Genomic DNA, 13,609 nt, shown 5'->3' on the forward strand with positions numbered 1-13,609 from the left:
AGTTGCTTAAAAGTTCACTTTTTGCCTGAAAATACTAAAAATTAAGATTCACACCTTGATCTGAACCTGTGTTTCTAGAATTGTGTGTTTCCAGGCGAGTTCTTACGCCGCTGTGTTAGAGTAAAGGAGAACCCAGCAACTTCTCCATTTTTTAAAGCCTCCTGTAATGTAAATAGGAACAGCAGTCCTTCCAAGTTATTACCCTGTTAACAGGTTGACAGATATGTGCAAATTGTGACTCACTGCTCAATTTGGCTCCAAATTAATGTCTTTCCGCGGGGCCGCGTCTGCTCAAGTGTGGACTCGTCACCACTGTGGTGTGGCTGCTTGTTTGCCTGCACGAGAAAGGTAAAAATTAAAGTAATTTGATTCGGCCACAAAGCAGAGTGTGACATATGGTGGCAGTGTGGGAGGAGAGCAAGCCGTTCCTACCTGTCCTTAGCCCTGCTCTAGAGCAGCGAGCCCACAACGTGCTCTGCGAGCTCCATGCAGGCAAGCAGCGTCAGCTGTCTTGGGAGGCAGCATTCTGGAAGCTGCCAAAGACCACCCCCCACACATACATACCGGCCCCACCCTTAGCAGAAAGCAAACCATTTTTGCCTCCAGACTTTTAATCTGGTGTGGCAAGCCTCCCTGGTTTCTGTCAACTTACTCGTGGCTCATTTGTATCTCTAAGGCTGGGTCTATTTAAAAATGAAGTGTTTTGATTTCTGCATCTAAAATCTAGACACTGTTTTCCTCAGCTAAAGGTGCAGCTGACTTTCTTTGGTCTCTTTTTGGCAAATGCATAATGTCACCTGTAACAAAGGAATCTGCATCTCCTTTATGTTAGGCCTGTGAAGAAAAACAGTCTCCTTAAAATTCATTTCTGCTCAATGGAATTTTCAAATGAGTTGCTGAGTCTTATCTAAGATCGCAGGCGGGCTGGCGGGCGGACAGGCAGGAGGAAACCCCAGAAAACCCACCCTAGGCCTCTTAGCTTTCCTGTGCCAGCTGAGATACCTTTCCTAGGAACTGTCTTTCTTCTACCACTACCTTCCCTTCCAAATAAAGGTCCCCATTGTCAGTAGGGTCCAGAAATGGCCAGGGGTGCTTACTGCTTGCCCATTGCAATTCTGGATGCTTCAAAAGAAATATGGACCAGGTGGTTGGTTTGGAATTCTAGGAAAATGCAAGGTGAGGTTGGCTCCAACTTTGTGTGTGGCCCAGGATCATCACATAGCCCCTGTTCAGGTTTTCCAGCCTGGTAAGGAATCTGATTTCCAGGTGGTCTGTTGACGGTTTCAAGGTGAAAGATAACAAGGCGGAGCAGGTTATGATGTATCTTTGGGCTGAACTTGTGCATATGCATTGAGTTCCCTTCCAGAGCTATGATGGCTATTGATTGAGGACCGCGCAGAAGACCCTGCCTGCCCCTCACATTAGCATATACTTAGCAGTGACCTCCATTCACACAGGACAGAGGCTGTTTGCTTCCGCTGAGTCTGGAGAAATGGGTTGAAACCACACATATAGATTCGAAGTGTTCGAAGATAAGCATTGCCAGCGCCCGAGTTGGCACGGCTTTGTCATGCATCTTCTGCTTATCCAGCAGACACCAGGCAGGGCCACACTGATGCCTTCCTCTCTTCTAGTCACCTCTGCAGGAGCATTCGTGCTTAGATGCCAGGATGTCCTATGAGGCTGTGAGTCAGGGGATCGCAGAAGACCACAGTGTTTCTTAGTCACCCAGGAATGACATTTCCAAAATTGCTACATCTTAATAGGGTGGGGCCTTGCCTTCAAGAAATGCCTGGAGCCAGTTCAGCTTTTAATGGCGAGCCACTCATGATGCTCCTCTTGAGGGGAAGCCGCCCGTGTGGCACCACGGAACCGGTGGGCTCCTTGAGGACTACCAGAAGCCCTGCTGCCACCTCCTGCGGGAGCACCCCAGAAGCACCCCTTCCTCCCTTTGCCTCTGCTCCCCCTGCCCACGGCCCTCGTTAGTAGTTACCAGGCCTTCTGCAGTCCCTCCCATCCTCCTTCCACAAGAAACCTGACATGTTGATCCTGAGAGCTGCTTTCTGACTTCATTAGCAGAATGGTGGTGCTCATGGTCTAACAGATGGCGTCCTGTGCACTGTCTCTCCTGAGCCCCAGGTATCTAGCTGAAATTCTGGATCCTGTGGACAAGGAGCTTACCTCTGCTTTTCCCTGGAAAGTATACCTAGCGTGTCCCTGGTGGAATGGGCATGGAATTTAATTTGCTACATCTAGTGGATGTCAAACCCATCCCAAGACCCCTTAATGGAAAGTTTGGGGTCTTGGCTGGTGAGTTGTGCACATCCTTTGTGTCAGTGTGGCTGGATAGTGAGCTGGCATGGTTTCCTATGTAGGGAGCAGAGCCAACTCTGTGTGTGTGCTGTGGGCCGGCATGTTCCACCGAGCCTCCACTGCAGGGCAGGAGGGCTCTTAGGACCACCCGCCAGCACACTTGTCATCTGTGAGTCCTTAATAAGTACCCGGCACCATGCCAATGCTTAGTGCCAGTGGTCCTGGTGAGTAGTAAACCCTGGGAGATGGAGGCCAGCGGAGAGGTGAAAATGGAACTTCTAGCTCGCCTGATATATTTGACTGTTACAAAGAAAGGTTTTAGAGTCGTGGAATTTAGAAATAAAGTTAGGAATAAAGTGGTAATAGGGACATAGAAAGCTGAGCAAATAAAAGCCAAGCAGAAATCTAAGAAAACTGAAAACACAGCGAGCTGTCAGGTACAACTAAAGAAGACACGGCTGAAACACAGGGCTGTGCTTACACTGGAGGCCTGTAGAGGGGACACACATATCCCTGTGGAGAGTTAAGCTGCTTTCAGGGTACTTCACTTAAAACAGAGCCCCTTTGCAAAGGGTCATGGGAGGAAAAAAGAGGTTTCATAAGGGCCTTATAATCTTGTCTTCTTCAAAAAGCATCACAACTAAAAGTGGGGTACTAGGTGTGAAGGGAAGTCGGTGGACTCCCAGCCTCCAGCAGGACTCCTATTCATACTTATGTACTTCCTCCACACTCAGGTACGTCGATGATGTGATCAGCCGCATTGACAGGATGTTTCCAGAAATGTCCATTCATTTGTCCAGACCCAATGGCACCTCGGCAATGCTTCTGGTAAGATCTGCTTGCCTGTGTGTGGGGATGTGTGGAGGAAAAACCTGTCTAAAGCTCAGCTCCCTGTGGAGGCTGAGGAGATGACTCAGTAAAGTGTATGGTAGCATGCACTGCGAGCCTAGTCCTGGAGGAGAGAAGCAGGAAGGGCCTGCAGCGAGCTAGCACCGTGGCACAGCTGAGTTGGTGAGCGAGCGCTAGGTTCAATGAAGGCCTTGTCTGAAAAAAGTAAGGTGCAGAGTGACACCTGACACCCACCTGGCCTGCACACATGCGCGTGGACACACACACACACACACACACATACACACACACACACACACACACACACACACACACACGATTCTTTGTTACAGAAGCTCTAGGCACTGGAGATGAAATCCCAGGTGAGTAGCAAGGAACGTGCTTCTCTTTCCTGGCATCCTTTAGGGCAGTGGCTCTCGACCTCGCTAATGCTCCAACCCTTTAATGTGATCTTCATGTTGTGGTGACCCCCAACCATAAAATTACTTTCATTGCTATTTGTTATGAATCATAAGGTAAATATCTGTGCTTTCTGATGGCCTCGGGTGACCCCCAAAGAGGTCTCGACCCCCAGGTTCAAAGCCACTGCTTTAGGATAAACACTCTACACTCTGAAGCCTTGCTTTTGAGCAAATTGCAGCCCCGGTGAAAGTTACCAAGAGCAGGAAGGCACCATAAGCTATTTGGCCTGAAGTCGGGTCATGTAAAAACCTCCCCAGCAGTGTTGGGGTAAATTTTCTATTTTCCCTAAAAGATTAGACTGAGTTGTTCTCAGCTATTCTATCCTGTTAAAGAGAATGAACATGTTGCCTCAGGACTTCATGGGCTATGAAAGTCTTTTACCATCCTCACAGTTTAGGAAAAAGCATCTGAACCTTTGTCACCAATGATTTTTGAGTCTGTTGTTCCTTTTGGGTTTGCACTCAGAATTCTGAGCTTACAGTCCACTAACATTTGTATTTTCATAAACTGACCAAAGACAGTGTGCTTTGGAAGCTAGGGATGTGCTGTGGTATCCATGAGAGGGGTTTGATGTCTGTGTATGATGGGTACCTCCTAGCACACATTTTTATGGCAGCATGTTTTACAAAGAATGGCCTCTGCCAGGCGGTAGTGCACATGCCTTTAATCCCAGCACTCAGGAGGCAAAGGCAGGCAGATCTCTGTGAGTTTGAATCTAGCCTGGTCTACAGAGTGAGTTCCCGGACAGCCAGTGCTGTTACACAGAGACCCTGTTTTAAAAAACAAACAAAAAAACAAAACAAAACAAAACAAAGGATGGGCTTTGGTGGGTTCTGGGGAGGCAAGGCTCTGCATGTAGTCTTGCTGCCTTGAGTCCCATGTGAACCCCTCTCCCACCCCCCATGGCATCTTCCCAGGTACAGATCACCAGTCACCCAGGTGAGCCATTCTTCACTCAGCCCCTTCATCTCAGAAAAGCTGGTTGTATGTACATGTATATTTTTGCCCAGTGAATGGAAAGGATGTAAGCTTTCCAAGTTTGCAATATTTCACTTGTAAATGTAATATGTATTGTAATACATAATTTCTGAAGTCCACTTGAACAGTTTTCTCCTTAATTGCTGAGATATGCTGGGATTATTTCCAGCTTTGTATTTTATATAACACACACGCACACACGCACATGTCTTAAGTCCTAGTTCCACCAGTTCCATTGACGTTAGAGGTCTCCAGTTTCTGCCGTGTGAGTGGAGAGCAGGTTCTTGGCTGGCTTGTGCATCTGCATAGGAAACAGAGTCACTGACCCAGTCAGTCCATTGACAAAAGGCATGATTGGGTGAACCTATTTTGGTGTTCTTACTCTCTCGGCAATCACTTCCAGGCAGTCCGTAATTTGGGATCTCACAGCTTTAGTTGATAGCCTCTCCACTATGTAGAAAGCGTGGGGGAAAGAGGGCAGATTGACACTTTCTGAGGCTTCTGTCTTAGGCAGCTAGGGTTTATTTGGCTCATCCAAAGCCAAAGTGGCTTTTCATTGTTGGTCTGGAAGCACCAGGGCTTCAGGCCCCTCAGAAAAAGGAGCCACATTCAACCTGGGAAACACACTGGGACCTTCCCTACGTGCATAGTAACACTTCTGGGTAGCGCATGTGTGCAAGGTGTGATGATGAGGCTGGGAACAAGTGGGTACCTAGTAAACACTGAATGCCAGAAGGCTAGAAAAGCCTGGTTGACCTCAGTGGTGCGCCTTCGTTCACAGGCTACCTGCTCCTTGCAGGGGATTGAACTGGCTTAATCCTGATCAGCCAGCCAGTTGCTAGTGAAGTCTCCCCAGTGTCTTTGTGAGCCTTGGTCATCACCTGTGGCCTGTACATTCCAAAGCACAGCTAATGGGCCACCTAATTCTCAGCTCGCTGGGAGTTGTCCTGCTGCCGTGTGAGTTAGTGGCTCGTGGTATAATGAGGGCTGTTTCTGTTCTCTGAAGGGATGAGCTCAGACATCCAAAAATAAATCTAGCTGTGTTGATATTTAGTTTCAGCTAATCTACCGCCTAACATCCCATTATTAATTTTCCTCCAACAGTCAAAATATTGTAAGAGCTTAACTGAGTCAGACTGGAGCAAGCTGCTGGCTTCTCACATCACTTAAAACATTATCATCTCCAGCGTTTGACTGATCAACTAGGTATAAAACATAAGAAAATGGAGCTTGCACTGGAGTGTTTGAAATATACCCTAGTAGTTTATAATCTTTATTTAGATGTTAATTTGATTTACAAAACCTTAGGTTTGTGTCCACATCTCTCCAAAACTACTCACTAGCCCTCCTGCCTCAATGATGTTGCCTTCCTTAAACCACAGGGCACGTTATCCCATCTCACTCTGCCCTGGTTGGTAGAGTCCTTGGGAAGCTCACTAGCAACTGAACGGCCGCTCTGCTAACACTTGGATTTCTTCACTGAGTTCAATAGATTTTGTACCTGAGTGGTCCTCAGAGTCACTGGGTGATTTCCCACGATGCATTATTCCTTGCAGGCTGCTCAGAAATCCTGAGTTGGTTGCTCTAGGCAGAACCCTAAATCTCCATTCCATATACCCTAAGAGCAGCTGAAGCTGTGGAGTACATTTTGAGAAATACATTAAACTCCTGAAGAGATGACAACCCGCCCACATCACCTTGAGAACCACTGCCCTGCACCCAGCAGTTCTGCCCCTACAAATGGATCCAAGAGAAACTTTTCCAGGGTAGCTTGTAAAAGAAAAACAACCATCAGAGCCCTGGAAGCCCGGCCCTTTGGCCCTTAGCGCGTCCCTGCCCTGGCATCAGATTGATACATGAGCTGTGCTGCAGAAGCAATTCCTACCGTTCAGAGGAGGACAGACCTGAGAGTTGGAGACCCCACACTTCCAGGGCTACCATTGCAGTGTAGAAAGTAGGAGCAGGGACCAGCTGCTGCTGCCTTACCTCTGTTGGAATGACAAGGTTAAGGGGCAGAATTGGACTAGGAACATGGGAAAGAGTGGTGCCAGGGGGAGTGGACAATGTGCTGGGAACTAAGACAAAACCCACCCAAGTGTAGTGAAGCAAGGTCCAAGGGAGGAACTCAGGTAAAGAGATTCATCAGGGGATGACTGGAGTACAGGAGGCCAGGAAGAGATGGATGACGGGAACCACCCAAGTCCAGAGGCCAGGCTTATTAGCCTCTCAGGCTGGGATAGGGCTCAGAAGGTTGTGAAGTTTTTGTAATTTGTTTTTATCCCAGTCTTTAATTGATGACATGTGCTATTGCTGATCTAGGTATGACCCTTTCATATCTGTTTAATAATATCGAGGTGCTTAGTGCTTGCTGTTCTTCAAAAGGATGAGAGGTCTGTGCCTAGCACTCACATTGGGGAGCTCACAACCACTTGTAGCTTCAGCTCCGGGGCCTCCAGTGCCATCTTCTGGTCTCCTCTGGTACCTGCACTCATGTGCACAGATTCAGACACACATACACATAGATAAATTTTTTTAATGTTTTAAAATCTTTAGTAATATAAACCCTGCCACCGCTGATGTATAATCTGTCTGCAGCATGTGTCAGTTCTCCCTCCCTTGGTCATCACTCCTCAAGGGGCTTTATTTGTATTACTAAGTATAATTTTTCATTTTCCCATTTTTAATTCAGTGTACTTGGAAGCTATTATATATTGTCTTTAAGGACTAATTTTTCTTTTTTCTTTTTCTTTTTTTGGTGGGGGGTTGAAACAAGGTTTCTCTGTAGCTTTGGTGCCTGCCTGTCCTGGAACTAGCTCTTGTAGACCAGGCTGGCCTCTGACTCACAGAGATCCGCCTGCCTCTGCCTCCTGAGTGGTGGGATTAAAGGTGTGTGCCGCCACCGCCCGGCTAAGAACTAATTTTTCACTCAACCTTTTTTGTTTAGTACATTTTATTCAAGTTGTTGACTTATTCATTTTTCTGATAGGAAATATTCTGTTATTTTTCTATTAGTGGTCATTTGATTTGTTTCTGGGTTTTTTATAAACAATTCTGCTCAGAGCATTCTTGGCCCTTGTTTTTGGGTCCTTATGGCCTAAAGGGTTACCTTGTTATCCTCCCACCTGGTATCTGCTCGACTTCTCACCATGAACTGGCTTGCTTTAGGAAAGTATTTGTTTTTTGTTTTAAATGATTTTTAAATTATAACATAACTACATCATTTCTGTTTTCCCCTCTTCCCTCCAAACTCTCCAATATATGACCAATTCCCTGTTCTCTTTCAATTCATGACCTCTTTAATTATTGTGAGGTATGTGTATCTGTGTGTTTATTCCTAAGTATGTAAAGAAGCCTGCTCAGACTGTATAATGTTACTTGTATGTATATTAGGTCAGTGGTTCTTGACTGATTATTGCCTCGCAAGGAGTGTGTGACAGTGACTGGCAATATTTTTAAGATGATTTTATGCTGGCATTTGAGTGGGTAGAAGCCAGAGATTCTGCTATGTGTGTTCTCCTGCAGTGAGCAGGCACAGCCCACCAAACTACAAGGTGGAGGTTGGGAAACCTGGCTCAGGCACACAGGTGTTCACCCTTCCATATGGCCGATGTGTTTTCCAGACAGTTACATTAATCCGTACCCACCAGCAGCTCTGAATATCCTATTTTCCCAGAACGCTAAAGGCTGAGGCCTTAGTTTTTACTGTCCATCAGACACTCTTGAAGGCCACCCTGCCGTATTTTTGTGCTGCACCAACTGTGGTTGCTGGAGCCATGAAAACCTGAGTTCTAGCACATTTGTTACCGCATTGAATATGATGGGAGTTCTTTGTTAATGCTTTAGTCACTAAGATCCCAGTTACAAGCCTTGTACAAAGAACTGGTCTTTGTGTTTCTCCTCTCTTGTGTGTCTGTATTTTCAGTGTGTGGGAAGTATGCATGTGTGCACCTGTAGAAACCAGAGGTGACATTGAGTGTCTTCCCTAATTACATCTCTACTTTAGTTGAGGCAGGATCTTACTATGCATCCCTGGCTGGCCTCCAGCTCACAGAGATCTGCCTGCCTCTGCCTTCTGGGAGCTGGAATTAAAGGTGCACAGTGCCACGCTCAGGTTCTGCCTTATTTTTAAAACAGGTTCTCTGAGTGAGTCTGGAGCCAGACTTCCTGGCCAGCAAGCCCTTGGAATCCAACTGTTCCCACCTCCCAGTGCTGGCAGTGGAGATGCATACTGCCTCACCTAGATACAGGTGTTGGGATCCAAACCCAGGTCTCTGTGGTTGCGCAGCAAACACTTTACACAACATGCCATCTCCCCAGTTGTTTTTCTCCACTTTTACAGAAACACAGCTTCAACTCGGGCCCTAAAGATGTTTGCTTCTAAAACTCCATTCTTTCAGGCAGACATTCCCAAATTGTGATCTGAGGGCAAGAAGCTGCAGAGCTCTCCCCTGGGACCATGAGGTCAAACTGCTTCTAAGGAAGATGGAGGTCTTCCTCTCCTTCCTGCTCCTCACTGATTGACATGTCCACAGTGGAGTTCTTCAGGCTCCTAATGCTGGAGGACATTGGCATGGCAAGCTCTCGGGGCCATGTGTTTTTGTCCTTCAGACTGGCCTCGGTTCGTTCTCTATTGCAGTAGGGACTGATAGCTCCGTCCCATAGGTGCAACAGTTCCTGGAGATCCTCAGCCATTTTCAGTAGAAAGAGGTCTCCGGGCCGAAATGATGAGAACTACTGCTTTGAGAAGAAAGGCTGAGTGCTGTGGTGTGTCACTACTAAGGAGACTGCCACCGGAGCATCACTGAGGGCCAGGAGTTTGAGATCAGACTGCAGAAGATGGGAAGACCACAAAGATCTGAAAAGGAGGAGGGGGAAGAACCTTCTTCAACAGCAAGAGTATCAAATAATAGATCAGACCAATCTCATGACTAGAAATTTATCAGTGACTGAAGCCCTGGATGTGAAATAAAACCACAAGAACTTGGGACATTCTGCCAGTTAATTCTGTAGCCAGGAGATGGACAGAGAAGGGCAGATGCCTGGGGGACTGGCCAGCACTGGCAAAGGACAGAAATATCATGATAGGTAAAGTTTGCTTAAATATCCCTCATCAACCACCAAAAAGGAAAGAAAGATGGGTAGCTGAAGAACTTTTGTTCATTTTGATATTTTTTTCTTAAACAATCTTTCTTTACTCATAAAAGTATTACAGGTGACTGTGCACACCCAAGTCTCTTCAAATGTCTGCCACAAAGTATAGAAACCATGAACACAGAAGCCACAAAGCTTACCACAAATATATCCAGAATGCCCATACTCAGCTGCTTTTTATCAGTTGGCAAATAGGAAAAGCAAACGATTCCATTGAGCTATTGTCTGTGTGCTCCTGGTCCACCTTTTCAGAGTGGAAACTGGCCTTCGCAATGGAACATACTATACTGCATCTAAGAAAGTTCTAAAGCCGTGTTTACTAGAAGGGAAGAGGCGGCACTGGCAGGGAAGGATGAGAAACTCTTCACAATGAAGAATCATCTAAATTCTGCACTTGTCAACTTTAGAGAATTGTGCACATTGCAATTATGGGCAAATTTTATCCAAATGGTTTTTTGATGACCATTGACTTCTACTTAGCTGGGCTGCCTAACAGTCTAGGGAAGGTTGTGCTATGTTTTCAGGTGTATCAGGCACAAGTTGGAGCAGCAGGTTGTGGACAAATGGGTGGGTGCACATGATAAAGCCTAATGGTGTTGTGGAATCTAGGTCACAGGTATAGGGGAGTTTATTCTATAATTCTTTCCATGTTTTTGATGTTTGAAAATTTCATACTAAAATACTGCTGAGATAAACCTCCCCTAGCCTCTAAGGAAACAGATACCACAGAGCAGAAGACTAGAACACTGCCCTCAAAACTGGCTTTAGTATCCTCAACTAGCATTCAGTAAGATGAACAAAGAAACCCTTCAAGCATAAACTTAAAAGAACTGAACACTGGCTATACTCAGGGAAATAAGAACGTTATCACAGAAATGTTGTCTGAACTTAGAGGTACAAATAAAATTATATTCAAGTAAAATCTAATAACAAGCCCCAGGGAAAGGCAGACAGCCGAGAGAATAAAGAGAAGGTGACCAAAGGAGAGCTGGAAAAATGACTAGGATGGAGCAGGGGCTGAGGCCATGTACGAATCATCACACATGCATTTGTCAGAGTTCTGGGGAGACCATCATGGGATAGAAACAGTGTGAAGCTAAGAAAATCCAGAAAGTAAAGCCTAGGTCTGAATCTAAGCACTAATAGGGGCCACGGGGAACTTGTCTTAGTTAACTAGGAACTACCAAGTCAGTCTAGTCCAGGAGTCATGCTGCAAAGATAAATATCTCAGGACTTCCGAGCAAGAACAGCCCCAAACCGTCAGACTGCATTACACTGCTGGAAACAGCAAAGGGCTCAAAAGGCCGCACAGCAGTTAGGGCGCTTTCTGCTCCTGCAGGGTCTGACATCTCTGATCTCTGCAGCACCTGCACATGCACATACACACACCCTCTCGCGTGCAGGCTCACACATAACATGTGCACTCATGTAGATACACATGTACATAATTCAAAATAATAAAAATGAATCTTAAAAAGAAAACCAACAAGGGCTGGCCCATCAATTAAGAATGCTTGCTGCTCTTGTAGAAGACTTAAGTTCAGTTCCCAGAACCCATGTCGAAGAGCTTACAACTGCACATAAATCCAGCTTCAATTCCAGCACCACCTTCTGGCCTCCTCTGTATTCGTGTGGTGCACATAAATGAGTGCAGGTAAATAAAGAAGAGTCAAGGACGTGTGTGTTCTTTCAAGCATCGAGGCCAGAGAGAGCATTTGACCGCTTCAGGATTCTGCACCCGTGAGCCTGTCTGGAGTGTCTGTTGGACACTCCCCAGCCAAGAGAAGGTAGACGGATTAGCCCAGGGCATGCTGAGTAAGGCACAAGCAAAGTGGTCATAAGGGCAAAGAGAGAGCCTAGAAGCACTGTGTTCAGTCGCAGTGAGGGGTCCAAAAAGATGCAGATGAAATAAGAGTACTGATTTTTGTGTGTGCAATCAGTGGAATCAAGGATACTGTTAGATACTAAGAAACCAAAGGCAAATTATTGCTTTCCAGTTTAGTGTTTTTATGAGATTCCTGAGTGTACAAAAGAGCGGATTTCTACTTCTTGTGCCTTTTCTTGGGCTCTTTTTCTTCTGTTTGTTTGTTTCCTCCAACTTTGATGTGATGATTTTTTGTTTTATCATATTGTATCTTAATCTCTTAGAAGCCTGTTTGTTTTCTAATGGGAGACACTAAGGGAGTAGATCTGGATAGAAGGGGAGGAGAGGAAGAACTGGGAAGAGTAGAGTAGGGGAAACCATAATCGGGATATATTATGTGAGAAAAAGTCCGTTTTCAATAAAAGGAGGGAAAAGCTAAAGTGATGCTTGAGAAAATGGGGTCTGAAGGCTGTAGCATGTAGAAATACAAAGGTACACATGAGAACTATAGAGTTAATAAGAAAAGGAGATAGCCTAGTGGTAGAGCATTAGCCTAGCATGAATGACGTCCTGGGTTCCACCACCAGCATCAAAGGAAAAGAAAAATAGGCATGTTATATACGTGCCATCCTAGCATTCAGGAGGAGGCGGGGGAATCTGAGCTAGCTATGAGACATTGTCACAAAGCACAGATAAAGAAGGGAAATCAAGAGGGAGTACCCAGAAACACTAAACATGTATTGAGAACACATGTGTCAGTCACATGAATAAATGTACACATGCTAACAGGCTCTTCCAGGGTGCCACTAAAGCTCATGGGGGAAAAGGAGTACGCATAAAAGTATAAGAACAACCAAAAGGGGCGGTGCTGGGAGAGCAAGGCCTGTGTTCCTTAAAGCACACGTAGAAGTCTTAAAACACACTAGGAGTCAAAAATATGGCCCCGGCTTGCAGGTAGACAACCAGAAGACTGAAATAGACCAAGGCTGATGTGGAAACCAAGCAAGTGGTACTGGCGACATCTCTAGTCAGTGGACCACCGTCACAGAAAGGAAAGTAACTTCATATAACCCCCCCCCCAAAAAAAGAAGTCCTAATAAAACCATAACAAAACCATGACAGCTGGCAAGCTGGGGAACATATGTAGCAAGTGTGTCCTAGGAGCAGAGATATGGCTTTAAAATCATTTTGCTAATTTTAAAAACAAAGTGGAAAATATTAAAAATGGATTCTTAAATGAGGAAACCATTAACACACCCTGTATTTAAATAGATTAAAAGATGTCCCCATCCCCAGAGAGGTGCGGATTAAAACTACATTGAGGCCTGTCTCTTTTCTGCTGGGTTAGCAGAACTGAAAAGGCCTCCCCTGTGGTCTATGGAGGCAAGGGAACAGGCCTCTTATCACTGCTGATGGCCACATGGGCCACCTAGAGTAAGGACCTTCACAGTGTCCAGTGTCTGCATTTGCCTTTGCCCATGGATTATATTAGGAGGTGGCCCTGCAGACTCCTTCCAACAATTTGGAAGCTCGTGTGTACAGCTGTTCATCACGGCCTGTTTGGGACTGAGTATCTTAGGATAACCCGCACACTCAGAGGACGACTGAGGAGATCATGAAACAGCCGCACAATAGAGCTTCACTACTTAGGCTTTTGTCTTTGAAAAGATGAGAGAAAGACCTGTGACCCGTGTGAAGCGACTTCCTGGGCAGAGTGTTATTTAAAGAGAAAAGCAAATGCTTTTCTCAATAAGGCTCCTCTTTGTACGGAGAGAGAAGACATCCATTACCTGCCCATTCTCAGGGGCAGACACACATGGAGGGTTAGACACAAAGCAGTCTGTTTAGGAGACAGTTGAGAGGTGTGTTAAGTATGAGGGCTGGAGGTGGGTGCGACAGCTGCGTGATGAGTCTGGCTGAGTGACTCTGGAGCTTCTGGGATTCAGGCCAGACTAGGCTGTTTATCTTTTTTGCTTTTGTGTTTAACTAAAA

The 13,609-nt window shown here is 45.8% G+C and overlaps 1 protein-coding gene across 1 annotated transcript in view; it reads left to right on the forward strand.

The window, feature by feature from the left end:
* The window catches only part of Med27 (mediator complex subunit 27), a 177,602-nt gene that overhangs the window by 117,759 nt on the left and 46,234 nt on the right, over nucleotides 1–13,609 (forward strand). The window contains exon 4 of the mRNA XM_041674846.1: nucleotides 3,048–3,141. Within this exon, the coding sequence (XP_041530780.1) occupies nucleotides 3,048–3,141 (94 nt within the window). The remainder of the gene's footprint in view (nucleotides 1–3,047; nucleotides 3,142–13,609) is intronic.

The sequence above is a fragment of the Microtus oregoni genome, unplaced genomic scaffold (assembly GCF_018167655.1).
Source record: "Microtus oregoni isolate MIOR12 unplaced genomic scaffold, Mior012 000025F_ref0000491, whole genome shotgun sequence".
NCBI lineage: Eukaryota > Metazoa > Chordata > Mammalia > Rodentia > Cricetidae > Microtus > Microtus oregoni.